Genomic DNA, 23,219 nt, shown 5'->3' on the forward strand with positions numbered 1-23,219 from the left:
CCATCCATCGCTGGTTAATCTACAGTATATGAGCACAACTCATGCTCTGAAGAGGTGTTTCCTGTTGAGGTTTCAAAAACGTCACACTCTTAAGCTCAGAAGCAAGAGAGTGGATTAAGAAATGTGTGACTGAGTGAAGGTGCAGGGGTGAATCCTGACTTCTTGATTATGTCCTGGCAGGGCTATGGGCAACCTGCAGCAGGCTCTGGTGTGCTTTGAGAAGCGGCTGGTGGTGGCTCACGAGCTGGGAGAGTGTGCCAGCAAAGCGCAGGCCTACGGCGAGCTGGGCAGTCTGCATAGCCAGCTGGGCAACTACGAGCAGGCCATCTCCTGCCTGGAGCGGCAGCTGGGCATCGCCAGGGAGACCAAGGACCGCCTCCTGGAGAGTGATGCATCCTGCGGCCTTGGTGGGGTGTACCAGCAGATGGGGGAGTGTGACACCGCCCTGCAGTACCACCAGCTGGACCTGGAGATCGCTGAGGAGACTAACAACCCTGGTTGCCAAGGCCGTGCATATGGCAACCTGGGCCTGACCTATGAGTCGCTGGGCAACTTTGAAAGGGCCGTGGTGTACCAAGAGCAGCACCTGAGCATCGCGGCGCAGATGAATGACCTGGCTGCCAAAACCATGGCCTACAGCAGCCTGGGGAGGACACACCACGCGCTGCAGAACTACTCCCAGGCCGTCATGTACCTGCAGGAAGGTGAGTGTCTGTGCCGTTTTACTATAAACAAAGATAAAATGTCATGCACTTCTGAGCTGCTGAGTTTATATTCATTTGTTTAGGGATAAAACTAGGATGCAATCCATCGCCCCTTACTTGCATACTGCATTTTTCCAGACTGTAAACAGACAAATGCAGTTCGGTACAAATTTATTCTTATTCATTGCTTCTCTCGACTAGGAATTCCAGAGCATTTTTACAGAAATAAATACGAGGCGTACGCAAAAACAAATCCCATTACAACTATGTATAAAAAGCGCATCTGTAAGCTTTTCTTTTAATGAAATTTAGTGTCTCAGAGATTCTGATGTGAATCATGAGGGAGTTCCAAGGAGCACAACAGCACTGTGACCATCTGTTTTGAAATGGGTACCACGACTCAATCGAAGAGCTGAGATTAAAATGGAAGATTTGGTACATGTGCTGTAAGTAGCTCCTGAAGGCAAGCTGGTCTTAACATGTCAAAGGTAACCAACCTTTCACACGCAGAGAGTCAAGAACGTACTATCTGAGAGCTGCAAACTTCTATGTGTAAACCCTATCCAGTATTTTTACTGTATTTGTGGATTTGTGACGCTATGCAACACAGTGTTGACCGCTCATGAGGAACTATGTTCCAGCAGATGGATATGTTAGATCCAGGCTCTGTGGAATCTCAGTAACTATAATAATTATAGAGGTGCTATAATAATGCCTTGTTGCGTCACAAATCCAGAACTAAGACAACCCACTGAAGCTCAGCAGGTGTGAGCCTGGTCAGTACCTGGATGGGAGACCTCCGGGGAAAAACTAAGGTTGCTGCTGGAAGAGGTGTTAGTGGGGCCAGCAGGGGGAGCTCACCATGCAATCCATGTGGGTCCTAATGCCCCAGTATAGTGACAGGGACACTACTGTAAAAAAAAAAAAAAAACAGGCGCCATCCTTCGGATAAGACGTAAAACCGAGGTCCTGACTCTCTGTGGTCATTAAAAAATCACAGGGCGTTTCTCGAAAAGAGTAGGGGTGTAACCCCGGCGTCCTGGCCAAATTTCCCATTGGCCCTTACCAATCATGGCCTCCTAATAATCCCCATCTATGAATTGGCTTCATTACTCTGCTCTCCTCCCCACCAATAGCTGATGTGTGGGGAGCACTATGGCTGCCATCGCATCATCCTGTTGGGGCTGCACATAGATAGATAGATAATACTTTATTAATCCCGTAGGGAAATTGATTAATTTCCGTACAGGACATGGGTGGTGGTGGAGGGGAGTCCCCATTACCTGTAAAGCGCTTTGAGTGGAATGTCCAGAAAAGTGCTATATAAGTGTAAGCCATTATTATTATTATTATTTATTCTTACAGTTATACTATACAGCATTCTAGCTGTAGGACGCCTACTGTATCCCCACAAAGTGTTTATGTGTAAGTATGTTCTGTAGAATCCACCTTCTAACTATTTAGTCTCCCAAATAGTTCCTTGCAAACATGAAACGAATTTTCTGGGCTTAAAGTGTGAGAGCAGAAGGCTATGCACAGTACTAGGCATCCATCCTGTGGAGCCTCATACGCCAGGAAAGGCAGAGATACAGTACATCCTGGATGGGATTCCAGTCCATCACAGGACATACACCCCTGTGCACAGGGTTTGCAGCTTTAGAAACTATTAGACTACAGTTCTTTATGTAGCCGAGCATCTACAGTAAGTGCAAGGAAGCCAGAAAACCCAGATAAACCCCACTCAAGCATGGGAGAATGCAAATGGCAGCTCAACCCAGAATTGAGCCCCAAGTGAAGATCTGCAAGGAAATGGCCCTAACCAGCACATCACCAGGCAGCCTGTGCATTATACATCATATAGGAAATTATTTTATCACACAATTAAGTTATAAGGGACTAAGGGATGCATCAGTCTGTGACTGGGCCACAGAATTTGTCTACGTGGTTATTGAATTGTGGAAGAAGAGAAACAAGGACCCCCAGTTCCAAACACACAGCTATTGTGTCCACAATATTTTTATGTTGCTCTGCTGGGTCACCAGACAAATAGTGAACAGAAGCAACCTGTTGCAGATTGATGTTGGAAGTGCAGCCAGCTGTCAATGCATGATCTATGTTCAGCAAGTAACCTTGGGGGAAGTGTAAGCCCTCTTTCATGATTCACTCCCCAGTCCATTCATTTTAATATTGCTGCCTCACCGTCACTAGTCTTGACAATTAGTTTTTCTGAGGTGCCTGGAATTGTGAATTCAGTTGGGAATGAATGGTCACATACTGTATAATAACGTACAAAAGAATCCGTCAGGTCTAGTGGGTTAAATGTTTTAAAAATTAGTATCAAACTGACTCGTGGAAAAAATGAACAAAAATGCTAATTATTAAAAACTTGGACTGTAGTGTGCATTAGTGCATTAGTATAGAAAAATAAATTGGATTTTCTGGATTTTGAAAGGGCGCGTAGCTTGTCATGCTGACAACCTGTTAATTTAACACAACCTGTTGTTTTTGTGGTGGTATTTGCTGAGTTGTTTTTGGGCTGGGAGATTTGTAAACGTGGCGGTATTATAAAAGAGTTTTCCTAACGATTTTCTCATTAGTTAATTTAGTTAACATTGTTGTAAATCATTACGATCACCATATAAAAGAATAAAACTGTGCCATTCCAAGGGAGATCATTAAGATTATTTTAAGAAATTCACATTTTCTCTCTAGTGAAATCCTGACACTAAAAACATTCTCCCCTGTTTCAGTAATGCCTTGATAGAGTAAGAGAATTGTTTTTCATTCACTTGTTGGCATCTGTATTTTAGAGTTGGAGATTTAGTCTTGGGTAGGATCCATTTTTCTTAGGACACTGAATTTCTCTGTTTGACCTGTTAAGGTGTTGTGTTTGTAGCATTCAGTTTGTAAGGGTAGAATTCTTTAATTCTCTAGGTCAAAAGTGAGTACTGTAGGACTCACAGAAACGACAGATTGTACAAATCAATATCCACTATCAATTAATCAATATCAATATATCAGGGTTATGCAAACAAAGATCTTTGAATCTGCATAATATGGAATTCTGCCTAACATTGAGTCACAAAATACCTTAAAAAGGGAAAAGAGGGAACCTGCGTTCTGTCAAATCAGGGTCCTTCACAACACTAACTTTTATCTTTCTGGATCGGATGCTAAGCAAATGGGAGCCTATTACTCTACTCATAATAACATCTCTTAGCCTGTGGATTCACGATTCTGTATATCCGACAGTATGAGACATCTAAAACATCAAGTTAATTTACTTTAAGTGTGGAGTACGGTACTCTTTCAGTGCTCAATTGCCTGAACAAGTTCTAGTTTCCAAGTCTGTAGAAAAAGGTTCTTCCTTCATGACCCAGTTTCTTCTGCTGTCTTATCCTTTGAAATGATTTCTGTCCTCCCTGTTTATTGTGTGTCCTATTTAACCTTACTTGAGGCCTACTTTGTCCTATGACCCAGTCCCAGGAAGACTGAATTAATGGCCTCACTCAGAATGCTCCAGTCACTATTATTGATGTTCTAAGGTGCCTGATGTAATGATTTAACAGAATTGGTTAAGCCGGAGTTAACAATAAGTTCCTTTTTTTTCACCTGGATCACTGGCCATCGTGACTTGCTTGAAGTGAGCTGATCAGATCATCCAATTAAGGCAAATACTTAACCAATGCCTCTTATAAAACTTCTAGAATGTGGAGAAATTCAAACATGAAAACCCCCAAACTGTAACAAAATGTACTGTTTGTATACAAAAATGTACAAATCTATACTGTATTTATGTCAAGAGGAAAAAAATCCCAGTGACAGTTTTCATTTACCCACTGTGTTTAAGATGTAATTTGGAGCTGGTGGTTTTCCAGAGTCACCTCCGGGTCTGAATCGCTGTGGCTCCAACATGCTCTTCAGACCTGCTGCGCACATGCTTCCTGGAGCCATAGTAAAGTTTCCTCGATTAATCAGGATTTTATTTTTTCAACAGTTAGTTAAGACACAATGAATTCATTAGCAAACAAAAGCTCGTTTGATTTCATCTAAACACCAAATAAAATGAACTTTTCTATCAACCAGATGACACTTTCAAACTAAAAATGGGGTTGGCAAGGGTGCTTAAGTCCTTTGTGTCCATTAATCTTTAGCCTGTGGTTTTTGTTTTTGAGTCCACAGGGCTGAGCTGTCTTGTGCTCTTCTCGTGTGAACTCACTTGCCCTGCTCTAAAGAGGCTATGGACACCTGATTACAACTAATTCAATTATATTACCATTAATATATTACTTTAGAAATGAACCCTTTATGGGAGTTTTAAAAAAAAATAAAAGTAAGAACTGGTAACATATAGGAGTGCTGTCTTTGAGAGAAAAATAACATTTTTTCCCGGCAGGGTAAATTACTGTACAGTAAATATTCCAACAGATCTCTGCAGCGCCATTGAGTGTACCCATGTTGAGTATTCTGATGTTATTAGATTGTCAGATAATTGTTTTACAAAAGGTATTTTGCAGTCCCACCAGGCCAGAAGCCCAGGTTCAGATACAAGAACTGTTTCTGCTGTTGGAACCTTCAAGTGCCAGCAGGCCAAAAAGTGTGAAATTATTATTATTTTAGAGTTCTTTTGTAAATGTGTGGATTTCTGTAGGAGTGATGTGAAATGAATATATATGGGTTGATGTCTACTATGTAGTGTTATGCTTATTTTCAATGTAATGCTCACTTGTATTTTTGTGTATGTTTTGTATGTTTCTGTGTGTAAAATATAGCAGCTTCGGCGCAAGACATATTTCTGAGAGATCAGACTGGACTAGTATCGTGTCGTGTGTAGTATTCACCTCGCCCATCACACTGCAGTACAGCCTCATCTGGCTGACCCACTGCCTCCGTTCTGCCCCTGCAGCCCCACTACTCTGCAGGTCAGGGGGAGAAATCAAAAATTCTTCAGCGATTGAATTAGAGGCAAAACATAGTGAGACCAGTATGTACTAGCCTAGAGTTTCAATGAGCCATTTCACACTTCTGTTTATATGAACAGTGCCACGGGATCTTTTTAACGGTCATGCAGTCGGGACCTCAGACTAAAATCTCACAGGATGGCACCTCCCACAGATCAGTGTTCATGGCCACCATACTCGGGCATTGGACTGGAAGTCCTGGGCCAAAGGAAAGAGTGACACATCGTGACACCAGCTTCAACAAGAGCAGCAGCTTGTATGTCCTTCATTCAGGGTCTCCAGTTTTGTTCCAGCAAATTTTATTGTAGCCATTATAACCTCAATTTCTAAAGACCTGGAACAAATGATCTGACCAGTTAATTAGGTGATTTTTAACTGAGTAATTTAGAGATCATTTTGGAAAAAAAAACTCTGAAAGCCCGTCAGCTCTCAAGGACAAGATTTCCCTTAATTTAACAAATAGCTAATTAGGTCAGTAAGTTCCAGATGTTTCTAATAATCGTCAAATAGGTGACTTGTGGTGCCCAAGCTGCATTGGACCTGTCAAGGACCGAGGTCAGAGACCCCTGGCTTAGAGGTTTATCATTCCAATACAGGCCAAGCTGTGACATAGTTCCCCAGGTATACATGCAGGAATATGTCTGACGCATTTAAAATTGTCTTCCACAACAAAAAGATATTAAGTTAAGCCAGTCTTAACTTCCAACACTTCACGATCGGAACCAGACCCTCATTGTCCGTAGCGACTGATTATCCTCTCCTTTTCATCTTTTAGTTTGTGTTGTTCTTATTCATCCAGTTAACCTGCTGTCCCTTCCAAAGTGTCTAACCTACTGTGAAACACAGTTTCCGTTTCAGCCAAAGCATTATTTACAGAAATTGTTTGATTGATTGACCTTCCTAGCACTTTGAAGATCTGTATCAGGCTGCTTTCGGAAATCAGTACAAAATTGCCTAGCATATTACATATAGTCAGACACCCAAAGAAATGGATTACCTTTTACAAAAAATCACTGATCTGTCATATTTTAAATTCAAATTGAATACAAATTAATTAGGGATAAGGTTAGTGGCAATGGTTATCTTTACAATGCTAAATGCCTTCTAAACAATTGTCCATTATTAGAGGTTTGAAAAGGTTTTGTCAAACGAAAATATTAAACCACAATAAAATTAAGATTCCCTTATTTCCTTCCGGAAATGTGTATTTTAATGCAGGTGAAATGGTTAGATCCCAGTGCTTTGCATTGTGCTTTTCAGTATGCAGTGGGTTGGGAGTTGTCAACTGAATTGCATAATTTCTCCTTATTTTCCTTGACTGTGTAAATTGCAACATTAGACTGGCTAATTAAGACACTTTAAATGAGAGAGACCACCAAGTCCTGAACGCTGGAATTAACTGCTGAAGATTTTCCACTGAGAAGTCGTCCATATTGAGGAAACCATTAGAGGAGTTAAAGCTAATTAGTTCTTAAATGGGAAACCTAGTTTTTAAGAGGAACAACAGTTTTTTACCCAAACTCATTATTAGGTTGGCACTACTGTGGTATGACTGGGACACATATATAGAGGGACCATTATGCAGGGTGCTTGGGGAATATTTTCCATTATACTGAGATACAAACATTTAATGCTGTTGTATCTGTAATATTGCTGTGTTGTGGATATAAAGACATTTGAAACTTAAAAAACTTTTTTAATTAATGGTAGGGCTTGAAACATCAAGCCTTTTTGTCTGTGCATTGTATAAAGCTCAGAAGAGGCTATTCACCCAGTGAATCTCATTAGCTATAGATTTGCACAGTGTTTCTGAAGAGCTGAAAATCAGGGATCTGCATGGATCACATTGATCAAATTGAGGTAATTATCTGAGGGGAAAAAAGCATTTTTCTTCCCTCAGTCCAGAAGGTGGAGCTATGGCAGTACTAAATGAACAACCTTTCTCAGCACATGATCGCTAGTGTTTAGCAGAGCCGCCCCTGCTTATCTGAATGGTTGATTCAGTGCATTCTTATTATTGTGATCTAGAGCAGTGATGATACGGTATATCCAGGCTTTTTCCCAACAAGCGTTGGATGAGAACTTTATCCCATGCGTGTCTCCACTAAAGACCTCCCTTCAGATCAATAACACTTCACACACCTCTTTGAATCTCAACAGTTCTTTCACAGACTTTGATCAGAACAACTCTGAAACAAGGAATACCTGCTCTTGAAGCACAGAATGTCCTTCACCTATTAATACTATACCTGCACATAAGAGTGCTCTGCAGTTTTGGTGTAAAAGGAGTAGAGTAGCATGCTTCCGTTAAAACAAGCTGTCACATTCAAGAACAAAGTGGAGTTATGTAGAGACACTGAGCTCACTCCCCCCACGGGGCTATCAAACATCATCTCGTGTTGTGGGAGAGACTTACAAAGGTGCCAAATTGCTTGGTCTCAATCCGTGTTTAGAGATCTGTAAAGTGTTTGCAGTCGGTTGTCAAAAGGACAACAAGCTAGGTTCAACACTGATGTCAACTCGAGTTAAGCACCTGTGAACTGGAGAGCAAATTAGGAGCTGGAAACCCTTTGTTCACTGCAGAGAGACGCTGAATAAAGGCCACACAAAATGAAAAGATCAGTTTCCCTGTTTTTCCAAGCCTAGAGTCTAATGAAAACTAAATACCACCTGGATGACAGTGTTTCTAAAGTGGCAAATAGGAAAAAAGGTTTGAGCTCTGGAGAGATGAAATGTCGAGGCATCAAAGTCAGAGGAGGAGGGTTTCAGTCGTTGAGGAATGTTTCGCTTTCTCTTTATTTTGCTTTCGGAGCTATGTGATGCTGTAGAGTTGAGACTGTTCTATGATCAGAATTGCAGCTGTGACACTATTAAGCTTTGTTTTCTGCAGCTCTTGCACTTTTTCCTTCCCAATAATACGTGGGAAGTCCAATTATATTGAGGAGTACATCACAGGAAAGCCTTGCTTTCTGTTCTTCTCAGAACATATTGTTTTGACACACTAGATCTGATTTTTGCATAGTGATGAAATCCATGGCTTTCAACCTGTACTTCAAACATTTTGTGTCAATGCCTAAAGTAAAAGCTTTAACTTGAACATTTAAATGTTTTGTTCTTTTAAATTTTTAACTTTTTCCCTTTGAGTATATTCAGAAAATAATCATCCTAACTCAAAGACTGAATGAGGCAAACCTACCACTGCCAGCTTTCATTTTTCTTGACCCAAGAGCAGAGATATTTTCTGCCCAAGAACATCTAGCAGCTCAGCAGCCAGTGAAGTTGCAGGTAGCTGGGGCACTTCATGTCTAATGTGACACTACACAGAACCAATTAGAAACCCTTAGTATATTCCTTACCTGTTCATTATTCAACATCTTTTTAGAGCATATTGTACAAAAAAGGCATTAGTCATTAAGGAATCCATACAACATAACTTTTAGGAATTCGTGAAGCCTCTGGGCTTGTCTTGTTTATTCTTTGTGCAGCAGTTTTAATTTACTTTTTGTCATTGCAATACAACTTAGAGGATGTGTGAATTCCCCTCAGTGAGATGTGTTTCCTGACAACAAACAATATCAGATTTAAGTTTCAGTAAGCCCACTAAGATTCTTGTTCGTTTTACTGGACTATGTATTACCTTAACATTCCAGTATATCATTATGGGAATTTTTCTCCACTAGCCATTATCTAGTTTGCAATATAGTTTGAATGGTTTAATGATTTGTTTTTCTTGAGACTGTGATGCTAATTCTTTTGTTATAAAAGAAGTACTCTACCATTAATTCCATTTTATGTCCATTGACATACAGTATTGTTGTGTTGTAGTAGCAAGGATATCCATAGTATACTTATATTTTATCCATTACCGCTATTACCAAAAAAATGTACAAAATTATCTGCCTGTGATTACATTACTGTGTGTAGAAACAACCTTCCTGTAGCCCTTTTAAGTTTTTAGTGTCTCAAGTTTTAAAGTTAGGAAGCAGCCTCAGGAGTTCCACTCTTGCTAAAAAGGGTCATCTATTTTCCTTTTTATGATGTCATGTACTGTAGCTTCACCATGTTCAGTAAAACATATGGGAAATGTGTGTAGGGTCTTTTATGTAATTTCTATTCCATTTTCCCTGTGCTGCAGCTCAATGAAAATATCCTCAGACTCGAAGAACCTCTGGTGTTCGTTAATGCGTTGTTCCCTTTTCCTCATTGTGTTCAGAATTTTTTGTTTGTCTCTTGATCCTAATTTCAGGATGTTGGGTCCAGGTCGTTTGCTGCTCAAGGAGTTGGTTTCAAGACGAGGCCTCAATGTGCTACCAAGCCATTTTAATTTTCCAATAGTAGCTCAATGAAGTTAGCACCCCTACCAGCTGTACAAACAGCAAATCTTCTAATTCATTTGTGCTGGTTTCTGCTGTTTAAAGCACCATTTGTGCTGCCTTAGATTCTGAGATATTAAGGATTTTTAGGGTAATGACATCACTCAGAGCTTACGATACTTGCAAGATACAAATTCATAGATCTGCTTAGTCCTCAGGGATGCCAAATATTTTCCAATTTTAGCTCCCTGATCTTATTTTTGTCAGCCTTTTGTCAGGAGGTGTACAGGTCTGTGATGTTATTCCAGCTCCTTTTCATCTGTTGTAACTGTTGTAGTGCAGAGAGATTGTTGTGTCACATAAACATTTTAGAAATGACCAGTTGAGTTACTGACCAGTTATTTTCCCTTCTAATAGATAATCTTTGTTGTATTCCTGGTCTGGGCTCTCATCTGCTTCTAATGGTGTCAGAACCTTGTTTGTGTCTATTTTTCCCTTTTTCATTTTATCTTATAATTTATTTTATCTGTGGACACAGACATGGTCACAACTTGCATAGTTGCTCCCTTATGAAATATTTGTATTTTTTTGTGGGTAAAAAATAGGGTTGTGGACAGCCAATAAAAGAGTGTGTGTGTTCTTAGTGCTGCTTGCTCTGCCAAGTCCATCACCTGACCCTCATGTGGCACCTCTGTTATTATTTTTATTATTGTATTCTTGACCAGAATGTGGAGAATACAGGCAAAACACTTAAATCAGTTCATTAGCAGTACAGAACTTGGACAGTATAAAAAACTAAAAACTAATTTGTACTAATAACCACTATTTAGCTGTGCATTACTCTCTGTAATGCTGCTGTCATGATGCAGCCTACTCAGCAAAGGAAATTTTCTGCTGTGTAATCAGGATGAATGCTACTGAAATAGGAGCCACTGCCAAGCTGCAATGCATTGTAACAGGTTTCTCACTGTACAGCGTCATTCTCCATCAACAGAGAAAACTCAAATGGAAGCTCAAGTATTGGTGCATGTTGTTCTGTGACATGCACTTTACAAGCAAAGATAAGTGGAAGTATTGCAGTATATTTTTTTCTGTTTGGAATCATAATAGGCATTTTTAAAACTGACTGGTGTTGATCCAGAAGCCTGTGAGACTGGGGCAGAGCTCGCCTGGGCTGCGTTCTGTCTGCCTGCGCTTGATCTGTTGCTTGACTTCACTGGGTGTCAGGAGAGTCTGTGCGATGGCTCTCATTGACAGCTCAACACAGTGGAAGGCTGGGTTCAAATGAGGCACTCTATTGCCTTCTTCTAGCTTGACTTTTTCAATTTTGTTATTGTTGTCCCAGCCCTCATGCAGGAACAGGAATCTTGACCAGAAATGTGCAGCTGCTTCCCAAGAGTGCAACTGTCTGGAGCCTGTTCCTCAAGCTGTTGTACCAATTGGTAATCTCCCAAGCACCAAGCAGCTAGACCCAAAGTGGTACCTGTTTCAAGACCTGAAAGTTCTCTCTCATAGTCCTGTGTTTGCTTAAGATAAAAGCCTAAATCTGTCCATCAAGGGTTTCTTCAGAGGAGACCTGAAAGTCTCAGGGTTTTGTCATAGTTTGAAGTTGAAGTGCGCAAGCTGAACTGTAGGTGGTGGACACTGTATTGAAAAGTGTTGTAGAGTTTGTAGTTTTAACCAAGATAAGGGATTGACACAGCTTTGTCTTTAACAGTGCTTAATTCATAGTACACCAAGAGAAATGTTCAAATATACGTACATTGAAAACAAAAGAACTCACACTGGATTATATTAATACCTTCTAGAATGTGATCATTCTTTCCAATTAACAATGTAATTAACAACAGAATTTGAAAGAAACTGAAAATTAAGTTATCTATTAAGACTTAAAGTTATTGCTTCTAATTTCTACTCTACATACAGAATCCTTTCTTTTGAGGAGAATAGAAAGTTAAACGAGACTTAAAAAGTTAAAACTCTGTGAGGAACGTGGATACTTTCCACGAGTGTGGTCTGTTTTTCTAAATATTCAGACGTATAGTAGATCTGATGCACAAACTGTTTTTTTCTTGGACTGCCTGTTTCAATTCATTTTCCACCATATGGTATTTTTAATAAAGGGGTTTCACGATGGTGTTTTCTCTATACTGTATACTGTGGGATTGGTACAGACTAGTATAGGATGACATTAAAGAGCAGATTTTAAAGATGGGATACTCTTTAGGCATTTCATTGCCTTTACACTGTGCAGGATATGTTTTTTTTCCACATTATGTCCATTAGGAGCAGGAAAACTCTAAAACGGACACCTCTATTTTCTGCAGACTTTGGCCTGGGTGGGTTCCAGACCTTGACCCACTTGTCAATAGCAAATTCCACACGCGTCACTTGGTGGTGGCTTTGCTGTCTCTGCCAGACGTCTCCTGTCTGCCTGATCGGTGGAAACCTGCCATCAAGTGTTGGGTTTGGGAATTGCATTTGGTGATGGGGTGGAAGATTTTACATGCTGGAATGATGTCGTTTCCAAGCTTCCCTTGTAGTTTTTAAAGAAACTAGGACAGATTTTAAAGAAATAACTAGGGTTTGTTATCCATTTGAACTGGAAGTGAAATTGCTTCAAGCTGGTCCTTATGTTTTATCTGTTGAATGATTATTTTTAGAACCACTGCATTTAAAAAAAAAAATCCTTACTGATGAAATTCCTGCTGTCATCATTTAACGTTTTAATAAGCACAACTTTAACTGTTGTGTGGTCTTTTAGTTGTTAAAGTATGTCATTGTTACTAAGCAGTTAAAACAAGGAAATAGGAGTTTCATAATTACATTTCAAAATGCGTATTATTGCATTGATTGTGTTATCTATTAATTAAAAGTTTGTCAAACCTAGTCAGTTAATAATGTTTTCACTTGGACCATAAATTAATTGATGTCAGTTGACTTTCAATTTTAATTCTACTTAATAAAATCTGGAACGCTAAAACAGTAAGTTCATTAAGCTGTTAATTTCTTGACTCAATAGTCACGGTCATCTCAAAAGAAGGTTAATGCACACTCAATTGGTACTGTAAGTGTTAGCAGGAAGCAGCCCAATTACAGAACTATGTGTGAGCTGGCTCATTTGATTTAGTAAAATATGGTATTATAAAAGCAGAACAGCACTGCACTTTTTTCAGACTCCATCTTTTACATGGCATAGAGAAAATGAAATTAGTTTACATTTTTTGATGGGTATTGTGAGTTGTTTGTTTATTAAATATACAGCCAATCTGGGCTCTCCAGAGTGTCAGCTCTCCAGCACTGATTCCCACACCCACCCAGGAGAGACTCACAGACACAGTTCTCCAACATGCCTACCTGCAATCGGCAGGTCTCTCTGTAACATTGCTGGAACCCTGCAGTCATAACTTAGGACGTCACAAGAGTCGCTATTTGTGGGACAAGGGACAGAACCTTGGCCAACTAGGCCCACCTTGATGGCTTTCTCTGAAGGAAACCTGGTTACACCTGGCATGACATGACCCAGACTGGAACCCACGACACTTAGAGAAAATCGATTTGCCCCTGTCACTCTGGAGCAGGGCAATAATTGGGTAGAGTAGCATGTTTTGATCGGGCAGACCTCCAACAGTGCCTTTTATAGGGTTAGTCTAGGCAGTTTTATGGAGTAAGAGCTCTGAATTCTTAATGGGAAGATTGTGGGTTCAAATCCCAGGAAGGGCATTATTTTCATAGCCTTGAACAAGATACATTTTCTGAAATCGCTTCAATAAAATGCCCAGCTGTCTAAGGGAAGACAATGTGTGTAGAGATGTCACGTTAAGATGACTGTTGCATTGTTCAAACCAATCCATTGAGAGATGGAGTTTGACGATATAGAAATGAACCACTTGTAATACAGGAATGGTTTTTGTGCGGACTGAGTGCGACTGTACTCCTTTGAGCACAGCATCTCACAATATGTGAGAAAACAATGTCAAGTTCATGCTGTAGTCAACATTTTTTTTAATCTGAGTGATAGAACATCCCACAGCTGTCTGCCCAGAGGCTGATTAGATCTGAGCATCTGCACTTGCAGGATTGTGTTAAAGCCAATAGGTCATACCTGAGATTTTAATGTTTTCAGTTTAACAGTAATACAGGACAGGTGTTGTACTGAAAACTTAATCTGTGTTTTTGTTTACACTTTTTGTGCTGTCTTTTTGTCCCAAAATTATGAATGGATCCTCCAATCTTGTGTACATTTCTGTTCACGTTTCTGTTCACCTCTACCAATCAGACAAGAGTGAAGACCTGATCAGTGTTATTGTTTCAGTCAGGGCCTGAAACATTATGGTGATCTGATTTCTATATTAAAATGTAGGTAGCTGCATGAAAACCTTTAAGCAAAGAAATACACAAAAAGTGTTTTATAAATTTCATTAAAGAAGACATTTTTTGTCATAATTCCTACTTGCATTAGAATATATGTATATGCCAAAAATTATTCTTCAGCTTAAAAATTAATTTCCTTCATTTTAGGGGCAACTTTAAGCCTTAATAGTCCAGAAAGCACCTGTGTATAAATGTGTATGTCTGAGGGAGCTTTATTTAAAAATACTACATTCTGAGTAAATATTACATGAAGCTGGGTTCTGCCTTGACAAGTGGAGTTCTGCATGATTTCCTCTTTAGTACAGCAATGACAAGAGCGTTTTCTGTCCCACAGGTTTGAGACTGGCCGAACAGTTGGGCCGAAGAGAAGATGAAGCCAAAATCCGCCACCGTCTTGGTCTGTCTCTGTGGGCTAGTGGCAATCTGGAGGAGGCCCAACACCAGGTACTGTCCCAGCCCCCTGATCACATCCCAGCACCAGTCTGCTGTCACAGCCCCCTGATCACAACACAGCACCAGTGTACTGTCTCAGCCCTCTGATCACAACACAGCACCAGTGTACTGTACCAGCCCCCTGATCACATCACAGCACCAGTGTACTGTACCAGGCCCCTGGTCGCATCACAGCACCAGTGTACTGCAGTGCAGCAAGACTGATCCTGTTCACACCATAGGAAGCAGTCATTGAAGTCTGTTTTTTTTATTTTGTTTTCGAAGCACAAAGTGTATAATTTGAACATCAGGTTTCTCATAAAATATTTTATGTTTTGTTAACATTGGCATAACGTGACTTGCATTAAGAAGAAATGATTTTGCTAATTCGTTTAGTAAATTATTACCACTAATGAATCTTAACGGAAAATGTTTCATTATATAAACATCTTAAAATGCACAGATGTAATTAAGAGAAGTGCTCAATACTTCCATAAGGTGAAGCAAAACTGAAAATAGTTTAAAATTACATATTTTTCCTCACTCTGCTATGATACTATGATGTTATTCTGAATGCTTCCTGTTACACTATTCAAAAGATTGGATGAAAAGAAGGATATTCAGTATCTACTTTGTGTTTGAATTCAAAGGGTAAGTATTAAGAATTTGTTTTTGTGGTTGATAAGGCAATTATAGTCAATATTTAACAAATCTAAATACTGTGCCATAAATCTCAGGAGAAACAGCACAGCCTACACACAAATTGGATTGTAATTAAAACTTGGGAGTTTTAATTAATGGCAGATGTTTGCCTTCTGTACTAGAATTAGACATTGCTTATTTGTTACACCTTTAGCCCCTGGAGTATAGAAGGTCTTCATCACAGGAAAGCGCAACCGCAGTTGTAACCTCCTCCCTCTGTCCGCTGGGGCCAACAAGACAAAATGTCTTTTTCATTGTTGCTTGTTCGGCAGGACCGATTTGAGCTTGTACTCCATCTACCACGGTTCTTCTCTCCCTTCTAATTGAGTTGCCACTGTTAGCACCTTGTCAGCTCGGACTGGTGACAAACATCAGCAAACATTTCATTTCCCTCTGAAAGCTATTATCTGACTGCGAAGCACAGTTGGGGCTCTGTAGACAGGTTTTGAATCCTGTTGACACGCTGGTGGCTGCAAATGGACTCTTGTGTTATGATGCCAGAATTATGACGGTGCAGCTAAGCATTGTGACCATTTCTTGTATCAGCTGTTTGCAGCCACTTAACCAAGTCAGGATTTATAGCTTGGATTGCGGGTATGGAAATGTTTAACACTCTCAATGGCAAATTTTTGTAACTAAACCCTTCAAGACAAAGGAGGCAATGTGTCAGCTGTCACCCTGCACAAGGCATGAAAGTAAACAACGTTTTCCAACACAAGCAAAAGGCAGTTCTGTGTTCTTTTGGCCCTTATGAAAAATCTGCCACTGTTTCTGGCAAGTGGAAGACAGACTTTACCCTGAAGTGCAAAGACAGATTTGTACATTTCTAAGTCTAAATCCTTGATGGGCCAAGAGACACTGCTAAATACTAAATACTGCTGGGATTTTAAAATTGAAACTCGTTTTCTGTCACTCATCTTACTCCGTGAAATTCCTTCCTAGGAAGTGGTTTTGTATCTCTACTATGATATTCAGTTTGCATAACTTTTTAAACTATGAAGAGCAAAAGGCTCTTCTTGTTGAACTCAACAAAATTGGCCCCAAATGTGTATTGTATTTTCTTTGTAATTGGTGGTAGATTAATTAGTGCCAAATCTGATAGGTCATAAAATTAGACCTATTACGTCACATATGACAAAGCACGGAGCACACACAGAGTCACAGGTGAGAAACAGGGAAAATGCTTTTGAACAGGTAGATCTGCATGTGCAATTGTAATTATCCAGGCCTTTTCCTTTTCTGAGTTTTACTTTCTAAGGGCCGCTGAACTAAAAATTAAAACACTTAAACCATTTTAATCGATAATAAAAAGCTTATTCACACTACTTGTCTGCATGTTCAGTTGTTTTAATATCACAGTTTTTTAGTTAGTAGTTGGCATTCTGTTGGTCAGTTTTTAATGATTAATGAATTATTAATGGAGTAGGGGCCAGGGCTCTGGACTCCACATGGGAGGACTGTGGAATCTGACCCTTGGCAAGAAGCTGTTGTTGTGACCTTGCACAAGGTTCTCCAGTTGCCCAGTAAATGCTGTAGAAATTAGTCTCCAGGTCATCGTTGCAAATGAGAATTTGTACTCAATTGATTTATCTGGTTATTCAAAGGACAAAACATGTTAAAAACCTAACATATTCTCTGTGTAAAGGTATATGGCCCTCTGGAAACTTGTCTGAAGTGAAATACTCTTTGGCCAACATTCATCTCTTCTGTTGAGCAACAAACCACATTGAAAATGATTCCTGGGAAACGCAACCCTGTTACAACCCAGGCAAAATGGAGTTTTGTTTTTGTTCTGAAAGATAATATTTAATCATACTGATAATATTATTCAATAAGTTTATGTGACAAATTCCATGTTGTTACACCAAACAGATTTATTGCAGGAGCAGCCAGAAGAGGAAGGATAATAAAGTGAAGCACAGAACTACACACTGTCGCTGAACCTGCCTTGCAGGGCTGAACTAACATTTCAGTGGGCACCGAGGCAATAGGTTTTGTGAAGCCACTTACAGACAAGTCTTTTACCCAGTTTAAAACAAAATTTTAGTTATGGCGTAGCTATTAGTAACACTACATGAAACTTGCCTTTTAATTAAACAAAGCAGATGTGAGGGGCATGTTTTAGAATCTTATCACATGATCATTATCAGGAAGTTGTTTAAATACAATATGTAGGCAAAATATTATTCTACTGCAATCCATGTATAAGGCACTGTTTTATATAATATATTGTGTGGATATAATTATGACGTTATTTTCTGGGGGTCCCTCTTCACCTAAGACCCTGGACTGCTTCCTATAAAGTCTGTGAGTTGGTTGGCCCCCTTGGGTTCAAAGACACTGGAAGCCTGGCTCTGTTTCACTGCCCACCTCTGCCCACACAAATACAGTACACCTCAGTGTATCTGTGTTTCAAAGAGAGCATTATAAATAAAGTGCTTTGTTATTCAGTGGAAATGATGCATATTGGCCACATGGGGTGTTTCAGCATAGAAACCAGTTGCCAGAGAACGTTTTACATGGAGAGATTTTTCAGAATCATTTCTTGTAAAAAATGAACTACTGAACGCTATTGCATAATTAAAAAAAATAGATATTACAACTAGTGAGCAACCTGGTCAGTAGGCAACAATATTTTCCATTAAATCTTTATAATCCCTCTGTCATTTGCTTGGTCTGTTCTGTCCCGGAGGTGGTTTTAATTGCTTAAAAAGCTCACATCGAGGTCTACTTTCTTCTCGAGCGACGTCACTCTCTGGATGATGTGTGCACAGTGTTTCAACCCCCTCTCACACTACACAGAAGGATAAGAATAATAGCAATTACTGTATACAGTATATACTAAATACAGTATGGGTGATCTACTTTGTAAAACAAATAATAGCAGTAAAACATTTTATTGCTGGCTGAAGGAGCAGATCATTAGATCATTACTTTGTACAGCAAGAGATTGTGAGGTTGGGAGAATGTCCTTAAAATACAGTGAGGTCCAGTGAAGAGACAGTGATGGTTTTAAAGAAAACATCAGACCTTGATGTGACCTCAATAATGTGATACAGCAAAGACAGAACAGGATATCAATGTCAATAAGGAAATCCAGTAGATGATTTAGTATTTAAAGGGTTGTTTGCTCAGTAGCCTATTAGTAGCGCCTGTGTTGGCGTTAACAGCTTCAGGACAGTTACAGTACCTCATTCAGCCAGAAAAACAGGAAGAAATCCAAATCTTCCAGTTCCACAGATTCTAGTGTCACAGAGATTCTAGGTATTTTGCTTCACAGTAATTTTCATTAGCCAGAGCCTGACTTTTGCATCTGCCCAATGGAGAGCTGCCATCAAGTTTGATGATCTGAAATTTGAGACTGGAAGATGGCTCGACGTTTTGATTTTATCCAAGCCAAGGGCTTGTAAAAACTCATGAATAAAATAATCAGGAAAGATTTGTTTTTTAACAACAGCTGAAACGGAGTTACCTGATTACAAGAAATAAAGGAAGACGGCTCTTCTGGTCTAATTAGGCGTCGAACACTTAGGATTTATAGATGCAATAAATAATTTTCACTTTGGCACATTATGCAGAAAAGCCCTAGCAATCTATTGTGCAATTTACATGTTTGAAGATGTGTCAATTAGGAACCAGGTTTAGGAAATGGGAAACAGCTTAATTTAAAAAGGTGAGGAGAGTGTAAATTTGGGAGTTAAGTTGAGTGAGTAAAGGCTATAATAAAGAGAACATGTTATATGTTTCCAGATCTCATGTTCGCAAGCTTGTGAATGCAGGAAATCCTCATGTCCGACTTGTAGTAGATTTGTATTTGGGTGACCCTGAGTAAGGCCAGACAGTCTTTGCAAGCAAGTACTTAAAAACTGCTGTGCAAGGTCAGATGAAGATGGTATTATTTATCAATGCCCAGGCTAAATTCGCCAGCCCAGAAATTTCTCTCAATTAATAAAATGTCTACAGTACACTTGAGCTCTTATTTTTAATGCAAAGTGCTGGCAGAATTCTTTGCAGTCACACACAGCATTCCTCAGTTAATTGATTGCAGGCTAGCCATCACTTTGGATAGATGCTGATAAAGTGTGCTCAAGTTTTAACTCCATGCAAGCCTTGGACTTCCTGAAACAATCTTCCGGACCTACAGTACATAGATGCAGTTACAATTACATAGTGAAGCTCTCAGTCTTCTGATACTATATTGTATGTAATTGTAATTTATTTCTGACTTTATTTTACAGTCCCATTGAACACTATTGAATTAGGGTGAAGGGACCATTATGCCAGTAGTTTTTTTAGTTGATAATTCTCTTGAGCTCGTTGACATCACTACCAAGTTTTTTCCTAAACAAGACACAAATCAGCGTTCATAGTCTAGATATATCATTTCTTCCATATGCTAACCACATTTGGTATTTCCCTTCTGTAATTTAGTTCCTTGTTAAAGTAGCCAAAACTCAATAATTGTCAAAAGGAAGCTAAAAGTCATTTTCAGATCCTTGGTTATCCAGGAATTTAACTCTGTTATCATTCTTTAATCCAACTGCAGACAAGAAAACCAGGGCATTTGCCAACAATTGGTTTCCTTTTGAATTCTACCTGTGTTGTGAAGAGGTCTTTCTCAGACTTTACGCCACTCTCCTGTATGGAGGAGGGTTGCTGCCCTCTTGTGGTCTCTAAACAAAAGTGCTCTTCCAGCCCAGCCAGGAAGGCTCATGTTTCATTAGCCCATGAGTTCTCTTCTTGCCAAGGGGTATACAATATGCATATGCAATACACAGTGTTGTTCTTTGTTTTGTAGCTTTATCGTGCATCAGCATTATTCGAGACGATTCGCCACGAGGCCCAGCACAGCACAGACTACAAGCTGTCGCTCTTCGATCTGCAGACCTCCTCCTATCAAGCTTTGCAGCGGGTCCTGGTTAGCCTCGGTATGCTCCCCACCCCTCTCCTGAGTGTTACCTTCTGCACAGTGCTCAACAAGGACAGTCCTCTGCCACAGTTATCTCGCACACTGGTTGGTTAATCTTGCAAGACGACTACAGAAAGTATGTCAGATGTTTAAAAGTGAAGATTTTATTGTAATACTAAACATACTCATTTTCCCATGCTTTTTAATTCTAGTGTGACGTAACCTTATTCCCAGTTGAGGGCCTTGAATAAACTGTTTAGAAACATTAAGAACATTAATGGTGCAGGACAGCTGCTTTCTGTCGTCAAAACGTATGCAGTTCTAACTGCATAACTAATTAATTGTAACTGTTACCATGGACCAGACATTTATAGGATAGCCATAGTAAATATAGAACTTGGTAGTATTTGTTAAAAATAATTAAATGTAGTTTCATTGAAAAAGCACAACATTAATTAAATAATATTGCACAGTCTGTGGTTTGTGATTATTCTGCTCCATTTAGATCGGTGGGCAGAAAAAATAAACGACAGAGCAGTTTATTTCGGTGGTAGATCAGAAATGGGAAACAAAAATGGGAGCAGACACCAGAAGTGAAAACCATGAGTGTTTGTGAACTTGAAGATGATAAAATGACATGGATTACTGTTTCTACATTATGCATCAACATTGTGATAGCATTAGTGCACATAGAAAGTTTCGGATTTAGATATTTAGATCATCACACAAGAAGGCCGCCAAGCCTCAGAATGTTATACGTGTTGATTGGCAATACTTAGTGAACAAAGCAGTGATCCCATCCAAACACATTGAGGACCTCAGATCAAGACTGAATTGTTCAGATTTGAATTGGAGCAGAAATCAGCAGAGGAAGGAAAACATGAGCAATTAAAGGTATACTGTATCAGCCCATTTGCAGCACCTGTGTAAATGTACTATACGCCGCTACCTGCTTGTTTTGCAGAAGAATAAAATATTGGGGTGGATTAATTTGTGGCTACTAAGCCAATCCTTCTGGTTTTGTCAGTTAAAGGTGAAGCCCACAGGGCTGAAGGGGTGCTCTGGCTCTCTGCACTGACTTACTCCCCAGAGCAGAGCAGCCCCGATACTTTCACAAGCGCTGGTTCTGGCACCGAGGGCGACCCCCAGCCCCAGCTCCCCTGAAAACGGGAAGCAGCTGCGGCACCGGTACGACTGATGGCATCTCTTCTGCCTGTGTGTCTGCGACACCTCCAGGTCACCACGACGAGGCTCTGGCAGTGGCCGAGAGGGGACGGACGCGGGCGTTTGCCGACCTGCTGGTGGAGCGGCAGACTGGGCAGCAGGACTCTGACCCCTACACCCCCGTCACCATCGACCAGATCCTGGAGATGGTCAACAGCCAGAGAGGCCTGGTGCTGTACTACTCGCTGGCTGCTGGATACCTCTACAGCTGGCTCTTGGCACCTGGGGCAGGTATGAGCACAAAGAGTCGGGACACTGGAGAAGCCGTGGGAGTCACTCTATACCGATTATTCACTTGTAGTGAAATCAGCAGTGTCCAAATCCATCCATCCATTTCCCAACCTCTTTATCCAATATGAGGTCGCTGGGGAGCCAGAGCCTATCCCAGAAAGCAGCAGGCACAAGGCAGGATACACCCCGGACGGGACACCAGTCGTCACAGGGGACACATACTGTAGACACACAAACACACACACTAGGGCAAATTCTTCTAGCCAATTAATCTAGGATTATGCGGGAGGAAACCCACGCAGACAGGAGGAGAACCTACAAACTCACACAGACAGCAGCTCAGGAACTGAACCGGGGCCCCAGAGACACGAGGCAGAACGCTCACCACTGTACCACTGTGCCGTCCCCAAAACCTAAAAATAGACTGAGCAGCTTTGGAGAGAAACAGGTCGTTAAAAAAAGCTGATTAAAATTTTCAGAGAGGTGCAAATCTAATTAATGATTCATAATTCAGGAATGGGGAAATATCAAGGTGAGAACAGCTTTGCTATGTACTAATTATGCCATTTTTATGAACCATTGGTGAAATACATATATTAGTTCTCTTTACATTTAGTGGAAAGTTTTTTTTTAATTAAAAAGACAAAAGTTGGTTAACTGCTAAAATCTTACAACCATGCCCCTTAATCAAAAGATTATGCATTGAGTTTTCTGTTTTTATATCAGCATAAAGAGGTGTGTTTCCGTAGTAGAGCACAGGGCTTGTGTCTTCCGCTTTCCTGCCTTGTGTAAAGTTGTGTCACGGTTGTTTTCAATGAAGTCTGAGGTATGACAAGATAATCACTAGTAGCACAAGCCGGGAGTCCAAATATTGCTAGAGCAGAGCCTTCATCACTCATGTTAATTGAAAACATGCCCCTTGTTTATGAAGTGATAGATTATATTAACAAAGCCGCAGGTTTGGCAGCACTTCATCCCAATTCCATATTAATATCATATACGGATGATTAAAGAGAAATGCTTACTCGGAATTCTCTTTCACCACATTCTTCAATAATGAGACAGATGAGTAAACAAGCAGTACAAAAGTCTATAAGTGTAACAGTCCTGTCCTTAATTAAAACTTTCTTTTCCCACACTTACTATGTTGGCTAAAATCTGATCAGATCTTAGAATATTAAAAAGATATAAACAAGAGAAAGACTTTGGTCTGTTCATGCTCATCTGAATGAGTCTGAAGAATGTCATCCAACCAGTTCATGAGTGATCCCAGATTGTCAGCCTCAATAAGATGGGTAGTTTGTTCCAGACACCATGAAGTCTTTAAGTAGAATTAGCCGTCCAAAAGTCACCAACTGTTTTACTTCCT

At 40.1% G+C, this 23,219-nt stretch overlaps 1 protein-coding gene across 4 annotated transcripts in view; it reads left to right on the top strand.

Annotated features, from left to right (window-relative positions):
- Nucleotides 1-23,219, top strand: part of ttc28 (tetratricopeptide repeat domain 28) — a 470,745-nt gene that overhangs the window by 402,226 nt on the left and 45,300 nt on the right. For all 4 annotated transcript variants that reach the window (XM_088618610.1, XM_088618612.1, XM_088618611.1 and 1 more), the window contains 4 exons: nt 181-704; nt 14,687-14,796; nt 20,285-20,414; nt 21,632-21,850. In XM_088618610.1, coding sequence (XP_088474736.1) covers nt 181-704; nt 14,687-14,796; nt 20,285-20,414; nt 21,632-21,850 — 983 coding nt within the window. The remainder of the gene's footprint in view (nt 1-180; nt 705-14,686; nt 14,797-20,284; nt 20,415-21,631; nt 21,851-23,219) is intronic.

Source organism: Lepisosteus platostomus, chromosome 24 (genome assembly GCF_059453375.1).
Source record: "Lepisosteus platostomus isolate fLepPlt1 chromosome 24, fLepPlt1.hap1, whole genome shotgun sequence".
Lineage (NCBI taxonomy): Eukaryota > Metazoa > Chordata > Actinopteri > Semionotiformes > Lepisosteidae > Lepisosteus > Lepisosteus platostomus.